Source organism: Lithobates pipiens, unplaced genomic scaffold (genome assembly GCF_037356315.1).
Source record: "Lithobates pipiens isolate NorthernLeopardFrog02 unplaced genomic scaffold, aLitPip1_a1.2 Scaffold_23, whole genome shotgun sequence".
In the NCBI taxonomy this organism is placed as follows: domain Eukaryota; kingdom Metazoa; phylum Chordata; class Amphibia; order Anura; family Ranidae; genus Lithobates; species Lithobates pipiens.
Genome location: NW_027507785.1, coordinates 12,098,505 through 12,121,427, shown reverse-complemented (window position 1 = coordinate 12,121,427; position 22,923 = coordinate 12,098,505). Strand labels below are relative to the sequence as shown.

General features: G+C 47.0%; 2 protein-coding genes across 3 annotated transcripts in view; one reads left to right on the top strand and one right to left on the bottom strand.

Moving 5' to 3' along the window:
* Positions 1 to 22,923, bottom strand: part of LOC143927198 (uncharacterized) — an 81,717-nt gene that overhangs the window by 45,672 nt on the left and 13,122 nt on the right. For both annotated transcript variants that reach the window (XM_077451175.1, XM_077451176.1), the window contains exon 3: positions 13,212 to 13,274. In XM_077451175.1, the coding sequence (XP_077307301.1) occupies positions 13,212 to 13,267 (56 nt within the window). In that variant the 5' untranslated portion in view covers positions 13,268 to 13,274. The remainder of the gene's footprint in view (positions 1 to 13,211; positions 13,275 to 22,923) is intronic.
* The window catches only part of TAF1C (TATA-box binding protein associated factor, RNA polymerase I subunit C), an 83,834-nt gene continuing 64,670 nt past the window's right edge, over positions 3,760 to 22,923 (top strand). Inside the window, exons 1-3 of the mRNA XM_077451174.1 lie at positions 3,760 to 3,869; positions 8,538 to 8,633; positions 13,281 to 13,351. Of these exons, the coding sequence (XP_077307300.1) occupies positions 8,583 to 8,633; positions 13,281 to 13,351 (122 nt within the window). The 5' untranslated portion in view covers positions 3,760 to 3,869; positions 8,538 to 8,582. The remainder of the gene's footprint in view (positions 3,870 to 8,537; positions 8,634 to 13,280; positions 13,352 to 22,923) is intronic.

The following is a 22,923-nucleotide window of genomic DNA, read 5'->3' as shown; positions in this document are numbered from 1 at the left end:
TATATAGCTTATCCCCCCAACAAAAAAATACTGAAAATTAGGGCCCCTCCCACAACACTCACAGTTCTCAGAAAGGTGGTGCTCCCCTTACATATACTATAGCTACACCCCCCCCAAAAAAAAAAATTACTGAAACCCCCCTACCAAAAGAAATATTGAAAAAAATACCCCCCCCCCCCAACACTCACAGTTCCCATGAATGTGGTGCCCCCCTTGAATATACTATAGCCCCCTCAACAAAAAAAAATACCAAAATTAACCCCCCCCCCCCCTTCAACATTTACAGTTCTCATAAAAGTGGTGCCCCCCCCTCTTGCATATACTATAGCTACCCCCCTCCCCAAAAAAATACTGAAAAAAATTAGCCCCCCCCCCTAAAACACAGTTCCCATAAATGTGGTACCCCCTTGCATAGCATATACTATTGCTACCCCCCTCTAAATAAATATTGAAAAATTAACCCCCCATCAAAATTTACAGTTCCCATAAAAGTGGTGCCCCTCCTTACATATACTATAGCTACCCCCCACCCCACCACCAAAAAAAAAAAGGGAAAAATGAAACCCCAACACTCACAGTTCTCATAAAAGTGGTGCACCCCCTGCATATACTATAGCTACCCCATCCCCCCAAAAATACTGAAAAAAATTAGGCCCCTCCCACAACACTCTCAGTTCCCAGAAAGGTGGTGCTCCCCTTGCATATACTATAGCTACCCCCCCCCCAAAAAAAATAAAATAAATTACTGAAACCCCCCTACCAAAAGAAATATTGAAAAAATTACCCCCCCCCCAACACTCACAGCTCCCATAAATGTGGTGCCCCCCCCTTGAATATACTATAGCCCCTCAAAAAAAAAAAAAAATACCAAAATTAACCCCCCCCTTCAACATTTACAGTTCTCATAAAAGTGGTGCCCCCCCCCCCCTTACATATACTAAAGCTGCTCCCTTCACCCCCCCAAAAAAAAATACTGAAAAAATTAACCAACAACACCCCCCTCCCCCTTTGCATATACTATAGCTACCCCCCCCCCCCCCCGAAAAAATAAATATTGAAAAATCAACCCCCCTTCAACATTCACAGTTCCCTTAACACAGTGCCTCCTCTTGCATATATTATAACTACCCCCCTCCCCCCCCAAAAATAAATAAATAACATGATGCCAATAAGGGTGTCACACCCCCCACATACTATGACTTTACCTCCCTCCAAAAAATACATGGGGCAAGGTGCTTTGGGTTGGGGGGTGTAGCAGAGCACACATTTATCATTTACCACCCCCACCATGATTCCAATGATGGATCCTCACTTCCTGCACTAGATGCCTCTGATAGCATCTCTGATGACTCCTCCCCATAGAGACCTAATAATGGGGACCCTGCTGACCATTTACATTTTTATGGTCGTGTATGATTTTCAGCGCCCTGGCTCTGCCACCTGGCTCTGCGTCCTGGCTCTGCCATCTGACTCTGCGTCCTGGCTCTGCACCCTGACTCTGACATCTGACTCTGACATCTGACTCTGCACCCTGACTCTGCACCCTGGCTCTGCCATCTGACTCTGCGCCCTGGCTCTGCACACTGGCTCTGCCATCTGACTCTGCGTCCTGGCTCCTGCACCCTGACTCTGACATCTGACTCTGCACCCTGACTCTGCACCCTGGCTCTGCCATCTGACTCTGCACCCTGGCTCTGCCATCTGACTCTGCGTCCTGGCTCTGCACCCTGACTCTGCACCCTGACTCTGCACCCGACTCTGCACCCTGGCTCTGCACCCTGGCTCTGCCATCTGACTCTGCACCCTGACTCTGCACCCTGGCTCTGCCATCTGACTCTGCACCCTGGCTCTGCCATCGACTCTGCACCCTGGCTCTGCCATCTGACTCTGCATCCTGGCTCTGCAATCTGACTGTGCGCCCTGTCTCTGCGATCTGACTCTTCGATCTGCTTTGTGTATCCACAGTGGATGGAGCACCGCATGCCCTCTTCCCCGGATTTCACCATGAAGGTCCTATTGTCCAGCAATCATCCAGAGTTGTGCCCACCCCCTGGGGTGGGGAGGATATGGCAGCGTTCAGGAAGATGTCAGGGATCTCCCCGGGCAGGTAAGTAGGAGATGACGGAGTATGCAGAATTCCTGGATTATGTACTGACTGACCTGTGTCTGTCTGTCTGGCCCACAGAGGCGGTTTATCCCCTGTACACCCGAAGAGCGGAGAGATGGGAGACCATCGAGCCAACGCCGGTCCCACTTCTACGCCCCAACACCGGTGAGTGTTCTGCCTGCAGTATGGGGGTCACATTCCTGGTCACATCTTCAGCAGCCCCCCCACCCCCAGGGTAATAAAATATAAGGGCAATTCTTTTTAGTGTATTATGAAAGATTGAATATGCAAAAGATCCCTCCGGGGTAATGGGGGAATGTGGGAGGTCAACTCCTCCTAGAAGTAGAGGGGTTCTCTCCCCTCTGGAGTAATAGATTTGGGGAGTTCTCTTTCTCTGGTGTAATAGAATGGAAGGCTTCTCTCCCTCTGGGGTAATAGAATTGGGGGGGGGGGTTCTCTCCCTCTGGGGTATTAGAATTGGGGGAATAGGTTGGCAGGGGGTCCTCCTCAGGGTAATGTAGTTGGAAGGGGGTCCTTCCCCCCCCCCCCAGGGGTAATGTAGTTGGAAGAGGATCCTTCCCCCCGGGGGTAATGTAGTTGGAAGGGGGTCCTTCCCCCTCGGGGTCATGGAGTTGGAAGGCGCTCCTCCCCCCTCGCGGGTAATGGAGTTGGAAGGGGCTCTTCCCCCCTCGGGGGTAATGGAGTTGGAAGGGGCTCCTCCCCCTCGGGGGTAATGGAGTTGGAAGGGGCTCCTTCCCCCCTCGGGGGTAATGGAGTTGAAGGGGCTCCTTCCCCCCTCGGGGGTAATGGAGTTGGAAGGGCTCCGTCCCCCCTCGGGGGTAATGGAGTTGGAAGGGGCTCCGTCCCCCCTCGGGGGTAATGGACTTGGAAGGGGCTCCTTCCCCCCTCGGGGGTAATGGACTTGGGAAGGGGCTCCTTCCCCCTCGGGGGTAATGGACTTGGAAGGGGCTCTTCCCCCCTCGGGGGTAATGGACTTGGAAAGGGGCTCCTTCCCCCCTCGGGGGTAACAGAATTGGAGGGGTTCTCTCCAGCTGGGTATTAGAATTGGGGGAATTGGTTGAAAGGGGTCCTTCCCTCTCAAGGAAATGGAGTGCGAAGGGGGGGGTCCTTTCCCTTGGGGTAATGGACTTGGAGGGGTTCTTCCCCCTCGGGGTATGGCAGTTGAAAAGGGGTCCTAATTAATTCTGAAGACTCTATACACTTTTTGGTAATTTAAAGTGATAATAAAGTCTTGTCATACTTGCCTGCTCTGTGTAATGGTTTTGCACAGAGCCCCACCGGCGCTCCTGGCTCCTCCCTCCTGCTGAGTGCCCCTTGATAAGGGGGCACCCCGAGCAGGCGTGTGTCTATTGACACCCTGAGCTGTGGCTTTGCCCCCCCCCGTGTCTCCCTGATTGGCTCACTGGCTGTGATTGACAGCAGTAGGAGCCAATGGTGCCTGCTGCTACCAAAAGCCAATCAGGAGTGCAAGTCCCAGAAGAGGCAAGGCTCTCCTGGACACTGCTGAATCGAGAGGGGGGCTCAGGTAGGTATTGTGGGGGGGGGGGGGGCTTTTTACCTTCAGGCATAGAAGGCCTTTACAACCCTTTAAGATCCGGACATCATGTGACCCGTGTGTCTTTATTTTCCAGATTGCGGCTTCTCACCGGTGATGGGAATCTGACCTGATCCATAAAAGGTGAAGAAAGCGGAAAACACCAACCCCAGAATTGCCGGAGTGTCCCTCAATTTCAGCAAGCAGGTCAGAGCCCCCGCCCCCCTATTCTATCACATGCAGGGCTGGACTTACCATTGGGCTTGACTGGGCTCAAGCCCATGGCCCCGCCCAATAGGGGGCCCCGCCTGTTTACGTTTTAAATACTGTATCTTCTTACGTTTTAAACACTAGGCTTCCGCACTATAGCCGAAAGACGGCTGCAGCGTGGACTCCAATTGCCGGGAGGACGTCCCTGGACGTTCTCTCGTTTACTTCCTCCAATGCGTGTCCCTTGGATACAGCCAATCACAGATTGTGCTAAATGGCCAATTACAGCGGCCATTTAGCACTCGATCACAGTGGCCAATGGTAGATGATCTCATATGTAAACATATGAGATCATCTCTAATCGCCAGCTCTCCCTCCTCACACAGAGACAGAGTGTGAGGAGGGAGAGCGAACGGCTGCAGCGTCAAGGTAAAAAAAAAAGGAGGGGAAATAAAGTGCTCACAGTGCCACCTGTCCCCAGTGCCACGTATAAGTGCCATCTGTCATCAGTGTCATGTGTCATCTATTAGTGTCAGTGTCACGTATTAGTGCCACATATTAGTGTCATCTGTCATCAGTGTCACGTGTCATAAGTGCCACCTATTAGTGTCAGTGTCACATATTAGTGCCACATATTAGTTTAATGTGTCACGTATTAGTGCCATCTGCCATCAGCGCCACGTATTAGTGCCATCTGTCATCAGTGCCACGAATCAGTGTCATCTGTCATCAGTGCCCCATCAGTGTCACGTGTCATTGTCCTGGTGCTCCAGGGCCTTCAAAAGTGTAATAGGTAGTCAAGAAGTTAGATGTGTAATTTATGCTCCCAGAACACGTGTTGGCGCTCCCTGCATGTTGGGCCTCTCTAAGTGGCTAGGTAATGAAAAAGTCCCACACATGTGGTATCGTAATACTCAGGAGGAGGAGCAGATTGTATTTTGGGGTGTCATTTGTGGTATACACATGCCATGTGAGAGAAATAAGAGTTAATTACAATGAAAATAATTGAGATTACTTTAACATTTTTAATAGACTTCAGGAATTAACATAAATTATGTAATTTTGTTTCGTTGTTTGTTCAGAATCGTGATCTCTATTTTTATTCTAAGTTTATCCTGAATTGTGTAGCTCTAATACATAGCTTATGTATGTATCATTTTGTTCTATTTAAAGTAATCTATAGAAGGTAGGGCCAGAAAGTGACTCAAGCCCAGGGGCCCCCACCCCCCTAAGTCCTGCCTTGATCACATGACATCGGGGGAACTATGTGTCCATTCTCCTCTGCAGTCTACAACAGACCATCCAGTCCATCAGTGTGTGCTCCGCCCACCCGCCAATTTTTTTTTTTTTTTTTTTTTTTTTTTTTTTTTTTTTTTTTTAGTCTGTAAATTAAATAAAAAAATAATGCACATTTCACTCTGTAGTGCTCTGTGTTGGTAGAGCTGAGTTTCGGCACACCCTTCAATTTTGTTTGTGTTTTTATTTTTTTTATTTTTTATTTTTTTTTTTTTTTTTTATTTTTTTTAAGATCACTTTTATTCCGGTGAATGTAAATATCCCTTGCGACAGCAATAGGCAGTGACAAGTACTCTTTATGGAGAGATCTGGGGTCTGATGTGCGGCACTCAGGGCCGCTGATAGGCCAGTACAACTGGCCCTCCTATACCGGGCCCGGCCAGCAGAGGGACCCGCAACCTGAACAGATATGTCATTTAAAAAAAAAAAAAACCTCCAGCGAAACACCGAGGCAGGAGGGGAGGAACTATTTCTTGTATTTCGGGTGCGGAAGAGTGCCTCTTCCTTGCCCGCTACTCGTGCTGGCTTAAGTCCCGGCCAGTGCATCCTCTGTAGTGCCTTCCCCCTGGCGCCGCGGAGTGATTCCTTCCTGTCTCTTCGCGTGAGAAGTAGCAGTAAGGCGACACAGGCGAGCAGCGGCAGCAGAGGATATCAGCATCACCATCTGCACATGGTGATTAGAGGTGTTACAACACCCATTGTAATAGAATCATCCACATCCTCACAGTGCCTTATGATTCTCAGCATAGGATAATCATTGGCACAGGAGGTGCTCTATGGCTCTGTCAGAGTGTGTCACCTGCTGTTGTGTGCTGACTTTGTTACTTTATGGCTGTACTGTGTGTTACAGATTGTACCACTGTCTCTACAGCCATAGCAAAGTCAGCACCGAACAACATGTGACACACTTTGAAAGTGCCATAGAGCACCTACTGTGCAGTGTGAATGATTATCCTAATGCTATATAAGGCCTCATGCACACAGGATGCTTTAAAAACGATCCTCCTCTTGGCAGCAGTCTCTTGCCAGAAAAAATGCCTGACGCTTGTAAAAGTGCCTAAGCGTTTACAGGCATAAAACACTTGGGCATTCATTTGATTGGCCAAAATAATAAGTTATTCTGGTCAATGAAATGAATTATCGCTCAAGCAGTAAACGTGCCTAATGATAACATGCGTTTAGGAGCATTTGCATTTGTCAAGCATTTTTTTGGTCAAAAAAACTGCTGCTCCTGGATGCACTGGCCATGTTTTTCTTTTTTTTTTCCTGCTTGTAAACACCCCTGCCACAAAAAATTAAAAAATTCTATGTGTGCATAGACACATAGGATAACAGGAAGAGGTGCTTGGAAGCAGTAAAAAAATGTGTGCATGAGGCCTAAAGATCACAAGGCACTGTGAGATGCTACTGTACACTTGTGTTTTTTGGAGCAGTAAAAATGCACAGCTGAGCTACATTTTTACAGCCTCCAACCATTTCCCTTTAACCATAAATATCCCTTGCGACAGCAATAGGCAGTGACAGGTACTCTTTATGGAGAGATCTGGGGGTCTGATATGTGGCGCTGATGGGCGGTGATATGCGGCGCTGATGGGCGGTGATATGCGGCGCTGATTAGGCTGCGCTGATGGGGGCTGATTAGGCGGCGCTGATGGGGGGCTGATTAGGCGGCGCTGATGGGGGGGCTGATTAGGCGGCGCTGATGGGGGGGCTGATTAGGCGGCACTGATGGGGGGGGCTGATTAGGCGGCGCTGATGGGGGGGCTGATTAGGCGGCGCTGATGGGGGGGCTGATTAGGCGGCACTGATGGGGGGGCTGATTAGGCGGCGCTGATGGGGGGGGCTGATTAGGCGGCGCTGATGGGGGGGGGCTGATTAGGCGGCGCTGATGGGGGGGCTGATTAGGCGGCGCTGATGGGGGGGCTGATTAGGCGGCGCTGATGGGGGGGCTGATTAGGCGGCGCTGATGGGGGGGGGCTGATTAGGCGGCGCTGATGGGGGGGGCTGATTAGGCGGCGCTGATGGGGGGGGCTGATTAGGCGGCGCTGATGGGGGGGGGGCTGATTAGGCGGCGCTGATGGGGGGGGCTGATTAGGCGGCGCTGATGGGGGGGCTGATTAGGCGGCGCTGATGGGGGGGCTGATTAGGCGGCGCTGATGGGGGGGATTGATTAGGCGACGCTGATGGGGGGGCTGATGGGTGGGCTGATTAGGCGACGCTGATGGGGGGGCTGATTAGGTGGCGCTGATGGGGGGCTGATTAGGCGGCGCTGATGGGGGGGGCTGATTAGGCGGCGCTGATGGGGGGGCTGATTAGGCGGCGCTGATGGGGGGGGCTGATTAGGCGGCGCTGATGGGGGGCTGATTAGGCGGCGCTGATGGGGGGGGGCTGATTAGGCGGCGCTGATGGGGGGGGGGCTGATTAGGCGGCGCTGATGGGGGGGGCTGATTAGGCGGCGCTGATGGGGGGGGGGCTGATTAGGCGGCGCTGATGGGGGGGGCTGATTAGGCGGCGCTGATGGGGGGGCTGATTAGGCGGCGCTGATGGGGGGGCTGATTAGGCGGCGCTGATGGGGGGGATTGATTAGGCGACGCTGATGGGGGGGCTGATGGGTGGGCTGATTAGGCGACGCTGATGGGGGGGCTGATTAGGTGGCGCTGATGGGGGGCTGATTAGGCGGCGCTGATGGGGGCTGATAGGCTGCGCTGATGGGCGCTGATTAGGCTGCACTGATGAGGCAGCACTGGTGGGCACTGATGAGGAAAGGAATGCCGATAACTAGCTTCTGTTTACATTTGTGATCAGCTGTGATTGGACACAGCTGATCACGTGGTAAAGAGCCGCTGATTGGCTCTTTACCTCAATCTGTGATCAGCAGCGTCCTCCGGACACTGCTTTCACAGAGCGCGCTGCCCGCGCCCCTCAGTGTGGTAGGGGGGGGGGGGGGGCGAGGTGCGCGATCCCAGAACTAGCCAGTTGCGCTGTAGCCGCCATTTGGCTATAGCGAGGTCGGCAAGTGGTTAATAAAGGACTTGTCAACATCTGTCTGCTGTCTTTATTCACACCAGTCATGTTTTAGTGAATGAGTAGGGGCACCCCATAATCGTTAACCTGGGGGGGTGCATCTAGGGGCCCTCTTGTTGAAGGGGGTGCTTCCAATTTTACGATGACTGGGCCAGGGTTGTGGGGTAGAGGCCCTTGTCCTCGTTGACATGTGGATGCAACCCCTCCTCCGAACCATACCAACCAAGATGCCTGGGGGGAGGTGCACCCACATGTTGAGGGGGCACGCTATATACTTGTTTTTCTCAGCTCTGTCACTTACTGGAGTTTTCCTTTTTATTAACCAGAAATGATTCTGTTTTCCAGCTCGGCAGGTTCTGCTGGGATCAGAGCGGCATCGCTTTCCAGAGTATGGGACGTCTGCTGGAGCCGCACCTCTACCTGGGAGAGAACGTACTGAGGGTGACTGTCTAAACCTTGTTGCAATGTTATTGGGGGGACTTGTCTTATTACACAGCTGAATGAGCATTTTTTAAAATCCTGTCTCGGTTTGCGAGTGTCTTGCAAAACGAGCAGGATTCAAGCCTCTGCAGTGTGCAGTACCGCATTTGGCCGGGGGGGGGGGGGGGGGCAGGGACACTCTGAGCTGTTTCGGAAATACTCTGTTTCCGAGTGCATCCGAGCGGTCTCCTGAGTATTTCCGTGTCTCTCTCCGGCGCCCCCACCTCTGGCCACATGCGGTATTGCATGCAATAGAAGTCAATGTGGAACAAATTATCTTTGTTTCCATTGAATTCTATGGGGAAACTCGCTTTGATATGAAAATGCTTTGGATTGCAAGCATTCTCCTGGAACAGATTATGCTCATAATCCAAGGTTCCACTGTATTAGTGTCACTGGTCCCTACAAAATGTCAGTTCATGTCCGATTGGCTGCCACAATATCGCAGTCCTGCTTATTGGGATATTTTTATACCAAAAATATGTAGCAGAATACATATAGCGCACAAAACATGATCACCGCAGGGGTGATCAATAACCACCAAAAAGTTCTATTTGTGGGGGGGAATGACACCTGTAAAGGCTTTTAAAGTGCCGCCTATGGCGATGTAGTTTGTCGCCATTCCACAAGCATACTTGGGTTTTAAAGCAAGACATGCTAGGTATCTATCTATTAGTCATATTTCACATTCTACCAAAAAACTGGAATATTGTAATAGAAATAAGCACGACAGGTCCTCTTTAACCACCTCGCGCCCGCCCTATAGCCGAATGATGGCCGTAGAGCAGGGTGGCCGTCCCTGGACGTCCTGTTGTTTACTTCCGCAATGCGTGCCGCCGCGGGCGTGCATCGGGGAAGTTCTGTGTTTGCCATGTCTCCCGGAGACAGGCAAACACAGATCGCTGTAAACGGCCAATCACAGCGGCCGTTTACAGCGCGATCAGCGTGTCTAATGTGAGATGATCTCATATGTAAACATATGAGATCATCTCTCAGCGCCGCTCTCCCTCCTCACACAGACAGCGTGTGAGAGGGGAGAGATGAACGGCTGCAGCGCCGTAAGTGTAAAAAAAAAAAGTGCCATCCTGCCCCAGTGCTATCTGTCCCCAGTGCCACCTGTTAGTGCTATATGTCCCCAGTGCCACCTGTTGTCAGTGCCACATAGTGCCATCTGTCATCAGTGCCACATAGTGCCATCTGTCATCAGTGCCACGTATCAGTGCCATCTGTTGTCAGTGTCACGTTTCATCAATGACACTTATCAGTGCCATCTGTCATCAGTGTCACGCGTCATCGGTGCCACGTATTAGTGCCATCTGTCATCAGTGCCACGTATCAGTGTCATCAGTGCCACGTATCAGTGCCATCTGTCATCAGTGTCACGTGTCATTGTCCTGGTGCTCCAGGGCTTTCAAAAGTGTAATAAATAGTCAACAAGTTAGGATGTGTAATTTATGCTCCTAGAACACATGATGGCACTCCCTGCATGTTGGGCCTCTATGTGGCCAGGCTGTGAAAAAGTCCCACACATGTGGTATTGTAATACTCAGGAGGAGTAGCAGAATTTTTTTTGGGGGTGTCATTTGTGGTATACACATGCCATGTGAGAGAAATAACCTATTACAATGACAATTTTGTGGAAAAAAAATAAAAAAAATGGAAAATCTTCATTTTGCAAAGAATTGTGGGAAAAAAATGACAACATCAAAAACCTCACCATGCCTCTTACTAAATACCTTGGAATGTCTACTTTCCAAAAAGGGGTCATTTGGGGGGTATTTGTACTTTCCTGACTTGTTCGGGTCACAAGAAGTGAGATCGGCCACCAGTACATCAGATGTGATCAATTTTGTGCGATTCGCACCACAGCTTGTAGACTCTCTAACTTTCACAAAGACCAAATAATATGCACTAATTTGGGTTATTTTTACCAAAGATATGTAGCAGTATAAATTGTGGCCAAAATTTATGAAGAAAAATTAATAATTTGCATAATTCTGTTACAGAAACAAAGAAATATGTGTTTTTTTTTCAAAATTTTCGGTCTTTTTTCATTTATAGCACAAAAAATAAAAACCCCAGAGGTGATCAAATACCACCAAAAGAAAGCTCTATTTGTGGGAAAAAAAGGACAAAAAATTCATTTGGGTACAGTGTTGCATGACTGAGTAATTGTCATTCAAAATGTGAGAGCACCAAAAGCTGAAAATTGGTCTGGGCAGGAAGGGTGTTTAAGTGCCCAGTAAGCAAGTGGTTAATGTGAGATCTGGGTTCAAAAAGACTTCAGATTTCATATTTACACTTCAACCGGTTCCCAACCGGCGCACGCCGATGTACGTCGGCATAATGGCACGAGCAGGCAAATGGGCGTACCTGTACGTCCCTTTAAATTTGCCGCCCGGCGGCGCGCTCGCGTGCTGGTCGGGACCCCCGTGAGTCCGGTCGCGGGACCCGCAGACTCGATCGCCGCGGGGATACCCGCGATCGTCTCACGGGGCGGCTGAACGAGGAGATGCCGTTGTAAACAGCATCTCCCCGTTCTGCCTAGCAACTAGTGACGCTGATCTCTGCTCCATGTGATTGGAGCAGAGATCAGTGTTCACTAAATTAAAGCCCAACCCCCCCACAGTTAGTAACACACCCCTAGGAACACTTAACCCCTACACTGCCACCCACTGGTTAACCCCTTCCCTGCCAGTGTCGTTTACACAGGAATCAATGCATTTGTATAGCAGTGATTGCTGTATAAATGACAATGGTCCCAAAAATGTGTCAAAAATGTCCCATGTGTCCGCCACAATGTCGCAGTCACAATAAAAATCGCTGATCGCCGCCATTACTAGTAAAAAAATAAATAATAAAAATGCCATAAAACTATCCCCTATTTTGTAAACACTATAACTTTTGCGCAAACCAATCAATAATCGCTTATTTTATTTTTTTACCAAAAATATGTAGAAGAATACGTATCGGCCTAAACTGAGGGAAAAATGTTTTTTTATATATTTTTGGGGGATATTTATTATAACAAAAAGTGAAAAATAATGCGTTTTTTTTTTTTCAAAATTGTCGCTCTATTTTTGTTTATAGCGCAAAAAATAAAAACTGCAGAGGTGATCAAATACCACCAAAAGAAAGCTCTATTTGTGGGAAAAAAAGGACGTCAATTTTGTTTGGGAGCCACGTCGCACGACCGCGCAATTGTCAGTTAAAGCGACGCAGTGCCGAATCGCAAAAAGTGGTCTGGTCTTTGACCAGCAAAAGGGTCCGGGGCTGAAGTGGTTAAAAGCAATAAAAATAAAAAATACTTTTTTTTTTTTTAATTGTTTTTGTTACACAAAAAAGAAGAAAAAATGGGCTCTTTAACCACTTCAATACAGGGCACTTTCACCCCCTTCCTTCCCAGCCCAATTTTCAGCTTTCAGCGCTCTAGCGCTTTCAGTGACAATTGCGCGGTCATGCTACACTGTACCCAAATGAAATTGTTATCATTTTGTTCGCACAAATAGAGCTTTATTTTGGTGTTATTTATTCACGACTCCGTTTTTTTTTTTTTTTGCGATATAAGCGCAAAAATAGCGGAAATTTGGAAAAAAAACAATATTTTCTTTTTTCTATTTGAAAAGAAATCCAATAAAATCAAATTTTGTCATAAATTTAAGCCAAAATGTTTTTGGTAAAAAAAATTCCGTTAAGTGTATAATAATTGGTTTGTGTGATCACGGACATATGTACGCAAATGATCATGTACATATGTGTGCAGATAATCATTGGGACATGTGATTTTAGTGGGACATATGTGGGGGACATGTTTTTATTATTAGGGACATGTGTTTTTATTATTTGGGGACATGTGTGTTTTGGGGACATATGTGGGGACTGTGTTTGTACTGTGTGGTGTGTTGTGTGTTGACACTAGACTGATGATCAGTGAGTAAAAAGCTGTAAAAAAACAGCTCATACTCACTGATCATCAGCCGGCTGCAGCGTTCTGCTCTCCTCTCCTCAGCGGTGACTTCCGTGTGAGGAGAGGAGAGCCGATTGCCTAGCAACCGGCTGTTTGTTTACATCACATGACGGCCGTGATTGGACACGGCCGTCATGTGATCAGGAGGGCCAATCACAGAGCCCTCCTGCCGATCTGAGATGTGCCGTGTCCGGGTGACACGAGCACATCGGGATCGCGCCGCTGCGCGGGCGCGCGCGATCCCGCTACTCCTGAAGGACGTTCCTGAACGTCCTATCAGGAGTAGACGGCTCCCACCCGGCGTATATATGCATTGGCCGGGTGGGAAGTGGTTAAGGCTGGGGGGGCGGAAGTGACGTTTTGACGTCATTCCAGTCCTCCAAGGGCAAGATGGCCTGCCCATCCATCCCGGGGATCGGATGGTTTCCGTCGCTTCTGATCTCTCTGGGAAGCTGCAGGGGTTTTATTAAACATGCATAAAAAAGGGGGGGAGAAAAAGGAAGCAAAAATATCTGACAGCGAAAGGGTTAAATCATAAAATATACCGATAATTATTAGAATTTGAATCTTACCGAACCAGAATGTCTTTGTTTTCTTCTTCTTCTTCTGGATTAACGTGCATTTCCATTTGTCTCCTGTAGGGGAAAGTCAGAAAAGACCAAACTAAAATGACAGCTGTGCTGCAGGGTCTACAGAACGTGCCGTACCATGAGTAAGTCCGGCCTCCCATGATATTTTACTGCCATTTGTTTCGTCAGATTTGACGACCCGTCAAAATGTGTAACGGAAGTGACGTTCCGTCACCGCCATCTTGCTACACCCAGCACTCCTCCATAGTACGGATACACTGAGAAGGGGGGAAAAGCGGACATCTTGTTACACCCACCGGCGTTTTGCATTTTACACTTTTTTTTAACAGTAAAGTGCGTTTATATAGTGAAGTGCAGTACTTAGAACTCCGTCTGACTGGTTACCGTATATACTCGAGTATAAGCCGAGATTTTCAGCCTCTTTTTTGAGGCTGAAAGTGCCCCCTCGGCTTATACTCGAGTCACCGCTGTCTGACTGCTCGATCAGCGTATCGAGCAGACAGACGGCGGACATTAAAATTCAAAAGCCGCGCCTCCTTCTCCGCCTCCGCCTGTGATAGGCGGAACACTGAATTTCCCAGCAGTCAGTGTTCCGCCTATCACGGACATCCGCTCATTCTCATACTACGGACGAGTATGAGAGGATGTCCGTGATAGGCGGAACACAGGCTGCTGGGAAATTGAGTGTTCCGCCTATCACAGGCGGAGGCGGAATTTTGAATTGTAGAATGGCCGCCGAGAAGAGCGGCGATCCATCGGCACGGCACGGGACGGAGGAGGCACGGGACGGAGGAGGCACGGCACGGGACGGAGGAGGCACGGCACGGGACGGAGGAGGCACGGCACGGGACGGAGGAGGCACGGGACGGAGGAGGCACGGCACGGGACGGAGGAGGCTCGGGACGACGGCGGCTCGGGACGGAGGCTTGGGACACAGGTAGGCTGGACACACACACAAGGCTGCACGGACACACACACACACACACACACACACACACACACACACACACAGGGATGGATGGATGGATGGATGGATACACACACACACACACACACACACACACACACACACAGGGATGGATGGATGGATGGATACACACACACACACACACACACACACACACACACAGGGATGGATGGATGGATGAATACACACACACACACACACACACACACACACACACACACACACACACACACACACACACACACACACAGGGATGGATGGATGGATGGATACACACACAGGGATGGATGGACGGACACACACACAGGGATGGATGGATGGATGGACACACACACAGGGATGGATGGACGGACACACACACAGGGATGGACGGACACACAGGGATGGACAGCCATGTCTCACCCTCGGCTTATACACGAGTCAATAAGTTTTCCAGTTTTTTGGGGGTAAATTGGGGGCCTCGGCTTATATTCGGGTCGGCCTATACTCGAGTATATACGGTAGATGTTGAATTTTAAAAGCAGCGGCGAGCCCGCTCATCTCACAGGTTTGCTAATCTGACAGAACACCGCTGCTTTTTAACCACTTCAGCCGCCTGAAGAATTTAACCCCCCCCCCCCCTTCCTGACCGGAGCACTTTTTGCGATTCGGCACTGCGTCGCTTTAACTGACAATTGTGCAGTCGTGCGACGTGACTCCCAAACAAAATTTACATCCTTTTTTTTTTTTTCCTCCACAAATAGAGCTTTCTGTTGGTGGTATTTGATCACCTCTGCGGTTTTTATTTTTTGCGCTATAAACAAAAAAAGAGCGACAATTTTGAAAAAAACATTTTTTTTACATTTTGTTATAATAAATATCCCCCAAAAATATATAAAAAAAACACATTTTTTTTCCTCCGATACGTATTCTTCTAGATATTTTTGATTAAAAAAAAAATCGCAATAAGCGATTATTGATTGGTTTGCACAAAAGTTATAGCGTTTACAAAATAGGGGATAGTTTTATGGCTTTTTTTTTTACTAGTAATGGCAGCAATCTGCTTTTTTTTTTTTTTTTTTTTTTTATCGTGACTGCGACATTATGGCGGACACATCGGACATTTTTGACACATTATTTGGGACCATTGTCATTTATACAGAAATCAGTGCTATACAAATGCATTGCTTCCTGTGTAAATTACACTGGCAGTGAAGGGGTTAACCACTAGTTGGCAGTGTAGGGGTTAAGTGTGTCCTGGGGAGTGTTTCTAACTGTGGGGGAGGGGCACGGCTGTGTGTGACATGTCGCCGATCTCTTCTCCCGATCACATGGAGCAGAGATCAGTGTCACTGTCACTAGGCAGAACGGGGAGATGCTAATGTAAACAAGCATCCCCCCGTTCTGCCTAGGGACAGTGTCACCGATCTCTGCTCCATGTGATCGGGAGAAGAGATCGGTGACATGTCACACACAGCCACGCCCCCCCACAGTTAGAAACACTCTATCGTCTCTCCGTGAGACGTTCGCGGGACCCGTGACCCAACTCGCGGTGCAGGCCACCTTTTTAAAGGGCAACGTACAGGTACGTTAGTTTGCCTGTACGCGCCCTTCTGCCGCAGTACATCTGTGTGAGTCGGTCGGCTAGCAGTTAAAATTCCACATCTAGCCAGTCAGACGGCGTTCTAAGTATTGTATTTCCCTATATAAACTGACTTTACTGTTAGAAATAAGTGTAAAATGCAAAACGCCGGTGGGTGTAACAAGATGTCCGCTTTCCCCCTTCTCAGTGTATCCGTACTATGGAGGAGTGCTGGGTGTAGCAAGATGGCGGCGACGGAACGCCGCTTCCGTTACACATTCTGACGGGTCGCCTAATCTGACGAAACGCAATTTTTATCTCTCCATCTTCTACATGGGCCAGTGTAGATGGCATTTGTGATTTTGCTCCTGGCATGTGTAGAGATGTAAAATTTTGGGATAATTTGAAGCCGTGGGGGGAAAACAAAAAAAAAAATAAGAAAGTTTCCCAATGATCAGGATCAACCAGGTGTGCTTCACTCAACACAAAACAAAGGCTTCCGTGGCTTTGTCATTATGAACGCTCTGTTATATAGCACGTCATGAGAGTTGTTCATAATCTGGGTTTAATGACACTTTAACGACACCTTCGCGAAAACGAAGGTTTAACCGCTTGCCGACCGCCCGCCGTCAATTGACGGTATCAGAATGGCACTCCTGCGTGAATCGCCGTAGCTGTACGGTCGGGCGCTTTAAGGAGTATAGGGTGCGCACGCGCGGCCCCTGCGTGACACAGGAGCCCGCACGTGTGTGTGGCCAATGGCCACGAGGGCCGTCGTCTACCCGCGATTTGTTTCTGAGAAGGAGAGAACGGAGATATGTCAATGTAAACAGACAGATCTCTGTTCTGTCAGGGGTGAGGAGAGCAATCTGTTGTTCCTACTGCTTAGGAACAGCGATCGGTCTCCTCCTCCCCCCAGGCAGTCCTATCCCTCCACAGTTAGAATCACTCCCTACGACACACATTCAACCCCTTGATCGCCCCCTTAACCCCTTCCCTGCCAGTGACATTTATACAGTAATCAATGATCGCTGTATAAATGACTGGTCCCAAAATAGTGTGAAAAGTGTCCGCCGCAATGCCGCAGTCACCATAAAAATCGCAGATCGCCGCCATTACTAGTAAAAAAATAAATAATAATAATAAAAATGCCATAAATCTATCCTCTATTTTGTAGAAGCTATAACTTAGACGTAGATGCATGTAGACGCAAACCAATCATCTTACGCTTAGTGCGATTTTTTTTTTCTTTTTTTTCTTCAATATGTAGAAGAATAGATATCAGACTAAACTGGTGAAGAATTTTTATATATATATATTTATTTATTATATTTTTATTATTATAAATATATTATTATTTATAATAATTATTATAAATTATTATATTTATTTATTATAGTAAAAAATATTGCTGTGTTTTCAAAATAGTTTTTTTTTTTTATGTAGAAGAATACATATCAGACTAAACTGATGAAGAATATATATATATATATATATATATATATATATATATATATATATATATATATATATATATATATATATATATATATATATATATATATTATTATAATAATAAATATATTTATTTATTATAGTAAAAAATATTGCTGTGTTTTCAAAATAGTCTTTTTTTATTTATTTCTTTTTATGTAGAAGAATACATTATCAGCCTAAACTGATGAAGAAATTATTATTATTATTATTTTTTTTAATGTCTTATTTTTTGGGGGATATTTATTATAGTAAAAAATATTGCTGTTTTTATTTTTTTTTTTTTTTTTTGTTTATAGCGCAGAAAATAACCACACAGGTGATCAAATACCGCCAAAAAAAAGCTCTATTTGTGGGAAAAACAGGACGTCCATTTTGTTTTTGTACAGTGTAGCACGACTGCGCGTTTTGTCAGTTAAAGCAACGCAGTGCCGTATTGCAAAAAAATGGCCTGGTCAGGAAGGGGGGGGGGGGGGTAAATCCTTCCGGGGCTGAAGTGGTTAAATGCCAACAAATTTTATTTAATAAAATAACTTTTTTCGCTACATGTCAGGGCTGCTTTAACTGACATCCTACGGAGATCAAAGTCCATCCCTTCTGCAGATAAAAGAAACAAAATAGATACAGTGCCTTGCAAAAGTATTCACCCCCCCTTGGCGTTCTTCCTGTTTTGTTGCCTCACAACCTGGAATTACCATGGATAGTTTGAGGATTTTCATCATTTTAATTTACAGAACGTGCCCACAACTTTGAAGATTTTTTTTTATTTTTTTTTATTGTGAAGCAAACAACAAATAGGACAAAATAACAGAAAAGGTCAATGTGCAAAACTATTCACCCCCCTAAAGTCAATACTTTTGCGGGCTATCACAGCTCCAAGTCGCTTTGGATAAGTCTCTATGAGTCTTGCCACATCTCACCACTGGGGTTTTTGCCCCATTCCTCCTCCTTGCAAAACTGCTCCAGCTCCTTCAAGTTGGACGGTTTGCACTTGTGAACAGCAATCTTTAAGTCTGACCACAGATTTTCTATTGGATTGAGGTCTGGGCTTCGACTAGGCCATTCCAACACATTTACATGTCTCCTTTTAAACCACTCAAATGTTGCTTTAGCAGTGTGTTTGGGGTCATTGTGCTGCTGGAAGGTGAACCTCCGACCTAGCCTCAAATCACACACAGAGTGGTGCAGGTATTGCTCAAGAATATCCCTGTATTTAGCACCATTCATCTTTCCCTCAACTCTGACCAGTTTCCCAGTCCCAACTGCCGAAAAACATCCCCACAGCATGATGCTGCCACCACCATGTTTCACAGTGGGGATGGTGTTCTTTGGGTGATGTGATGTGTTGGGTTTGCTCCAGACATAGCGTTTTCTTTGATGGCCAAAAAGTAAAATTTTAGTATCATCAGACCAGAGCACCTTCCTCCATACATCAGCCCAGATCACCTTCCTCCATACATCAGCCCAGATCACCTTCCTCCATACATCAGACCAGAGCACCTTCCTCCATACATCAGAGCAGATCACCTTCCTCCATACATGAGACCAGATCACCTTCCTCCATACATCAGAGCAGATCACCTTCCTCCATACATCAGACCAGAGCACCTTCCTCCATACATCAGAGCAGAGCACCTTCCTCCATACATCAGAGCAGATCACCTTCCTCCATACATCAGACCAGATCACCTTCCTCCATACATCAGACCAGATCACCTTCCTCCATACATCAGAGCAGATCACCTTCCTCCATACATCAGACCAGATCACCTTCTCCCATACATCAGACCAGATCACCTTCCTCCATACATCAGACCAGATCACCTTCCTCCATACATCAGAGCAGATCACCTTCCTCCATACATCAGACCAGATCACCTTCCTCCATACATCAGACCAGATCACCTTCTCCCATACATCAGACCAGATCACCTTCCTCCATACATCAGAGCAGATCACCTTCCTCCATACATCAGACCAGATCACCTTCCTCCATACATCAGACCAGATCACCTTCCTCCATACATCAGAGCAGAGCACCTTCCTCCATACATCAGAGCAGATCACCTTCCTCCATACATCAGAGCAGATCACCTTCCTCCATACATCAGAGCAGAGCACCTTCCTCCATACATCAGAGCAGATCACCTTCCTCCATACATCAGAGCAGATCACCTTCCTCCATACATCAGAGCAGATCACCTTCCTCCATACATCAGAGCAGATCACCTTCCTCCATACATCAGACCAGATCACCTTCCTCCATACATCAGAGCAGATCACCTTCCTCCATACATCAGAGCAGATCACCTTCCTCCATACATCAGAGCAGATCACCTTCCTCCATACATCAGAGCAGAGCACCTTCCTCCATACATCAGACCAGATCACCTTCCTCCATACATCAGAGCAGATCACCTTCCTCCATACATCAGAGCAGATCACCTTCCTCCATACATCAGAGCAGATCACCTTCCTCCATACATCAGACCAGATCACCTTCCTCCATACATCAGAGCAGATCACCTTCCTCCATACATCAGACCAGATCACCTTCCTCCATACATCAGACCAGATCACCTTCCTCCATACATCAGACCAGATCACCTTCCTCCATACATCAGACCAGATCACCTTCCTCCATACATCAGACCAGATCACCTTCCTCCATACATCAGAGCAGATCACCTTCCTCCATACATCAGACCAGATCACCTTCCTCCATACATCAGAGCAGATCACCTTCCTCCATACATCAGAGCAGAGCACCTTCCTCCATACATCAGACCAGATCACCTTCCTCCATACATCAGACCAGAGCACCTTCCTCCATACATCAGACCAGATCACCTTCCTCCGTACATCAGACCAGAGCACCTTCCTCCATACTTATTGGGAGTCTCCCACATGACTTTTCGCAAACTTGCCGTTTGTGTTTTTTGCTGAAAGTAATGTCTTTCTTCTGGCCGCTCTGCCATAAAGCCCAACTCTATGGAGCGTACGGCTTATTGTCCTCCTATGTACAGATACTCCAGTCTCTGCTGTGGAACTCTGCAGCTCCTCTAGAGTTACCTTGGGTCTCTGTGCTCCTCTCTGATTAATGCCCTCCTTGCCCGCTCCGTGAGTTTTGGTGTGCGGCCGTCTCTTGGCAGGTTTGCTGTTGTGCCATGTTCTTTCCATTTGGTTATGATAGATTTGATGGAGCTCCTAGAGATCATCAAAGATTTAGATATTTTTATATAACCTAACCCTGACTTGTACTTCTCAACAACATTGTCCCTTACTTGTTTGGAGAGTTCCTTGGTCTTCATGGCAGTGTTTGGTTAGTGGTGCCTCTTGCTTAGGTGTTGCCGCCTCTGGGGCCTTTCAGAAAGGTGTGTATATGTAATGACAAATCATGTAACACGTTGCACACATGTGGACATCATTTCACTAATCATGTGACTTCTGAAGGTAATTGGTAGACCCAGAGCTTTTTATGGGCTTCATAACAAAGGGGGTGAATACATACCCACATGCCAATTATCATTTTTTTATTTCTTGCATCTCCAGGTATCCTACAGGTTGGAATCCTTTAGGAATGTTTTTCATCTTGTATCTGTGTATACCTTTGGGGAAGGAGCAGTCCATGGACTTATCTATTACACAATTAAAGTCTCCACATAGTAGTAGAGCGCCTCTACTGTGTTTTTGTATCCACTGGTAGAAACTGGTGTTGCATACACACGGTCGGACAAAGTTGTCAGAAAATCGGATCGTACGTAACGTGATGATGTTATTTCGTTACGACGGGACTACGTTCAGGCTAGTAGCCAATAGCTTTGGTCTAGGAATTTGATCTGAGCATGCGTGGCACTTTGTCCGATCGGAATTCTCTACACATGATCGGACAAAGTCCGATCGGATCATGTTGTCGGAAAATTTTATAGCCCAGCTCCAAAACTTTGTCGGTCGGATATTCCGACGGAAACATTCCGATGGAGCCCACACAAAGTCGGATTATCCGACAACGCGGTCCGATCGGACATTGTCCATCAGAATGTCCGACTGTGTGTACAAGGGCTAAGACCTGGTTCACATCTAATGTGTTTTTTTTTTTGGTTCTTTTTGCAGAAACGCACTACAGTTCATTTACATGGTTTCCTATGGGACAAGTTCACATCTGTGCTTTTTTCAGCTGCTGCGTATTTTATAAAGAGTCAGGGACTTTTTTTTTTTTAAATGCAAAACAGTACTTTTTTGGCTCAATATACTTCAATGGAGAGGCTGCAGAAAGGCATGTAATGCGTTTTTTTGCAGCAATTTGTGTTTTTTAATCTGCCCAACAAATTGGCCAAAAAAAACGTAAACCGCAGCAAAATCACATGCGCAAAAATCAAAAGGCACAGCAACAAGCACTGCAGAAACAGATCAAAAGCAAACTGCATAGGTGTGTACCGAGCCTTATGCTGGCCACACTGATCAATTGTCAGACGAGAATATTCATACGAAAAAATCTTTGTACATTCGCTGAAAGAATGTTGTTTGACATTTTCACTTGTTTTTAACATTCTGTTTTTAAAATGAATGTCATTTCTGAACGAAAACCACATTGTCTGAAAATTCCTTTTGACCAAGAAGTTTTCTATTTCCCCAAAAAATTTTTCTATTATTTCCTGTTACTCTGGTTGAAAATGAACGTCGATTTGGCCTCACTAACGATTAGAAAATCCAACAAACGTTCTTAACTGGTTCCCGACCAGCGCACGCCGATGTACGTTGGCAGAATGGCACGGGCAGGCAAATGGGCATACATGTACGTCCCTTTAAATTTGTCACCCTGCCATTGTGAGCGTGCCGCCGGCGCTCGCGTGCCGGTCGGGACCCCCGTGACTCCGGTCGCGGGTCCCATGGACTCAGTCACTGCGGGCATACCCGCGATCGTCTCACGGGGCGGCTGAATGGAGAAATGCCATTGGAAACAGCATTTCCCCATTCTGCCTAGCAACTAGTGACGCTGATCTCTGCTCCATGTGATTGGAGCAGAGATCAGTGTTCACTAAATGAAAGCCCAACCCCCCCACAGTTAGTAACACACCCCTAGGAACACTTAACCCCTACACTGCCACCCCCTGGTTAACCCCTTCACTGCCAGTGTCATTTACACAGGAATCACTGCATTTATATAACACTGATTGCTGTATAAATGACAATGGTCCCAAAAATGTGTCAAAAATGTCCGATGTGTCTGCCACAATGTCGCAGTCACAATAAAAATCGCTGATCGCCGCCATTACTAGTAAAAAAAATAATAATTATTAATAAAAATGCCATAAAACTATCCTTATTTTGTAAACGCTATAACTTTTGCGCAAACCAATCAATCGCTTACTGCGAAGAATACGTATCGGCCTAAACTGAGGGAAATTTTTTATTTTTTTTTTATATATATATTTTTGGGGGATATTTATTATAACAAAAAATAAAAAATGTTGTCGCTCTATTTTTGTTTATAGCGCAAAAAATAAAAACCGCAGGGGTGATCAAATACCACCAAAAGAAAGCTCTATTTGTGGGGGAAAAAAAGGACGTCAATTTTGTTTGGGAGCCATGTCGCACGACCGCGCAATTGTCAGTTAAAGTGACGCAGTGCCGAATCGCAAAAAGTGGTCTGGTCTTTGACCAGCAAAATG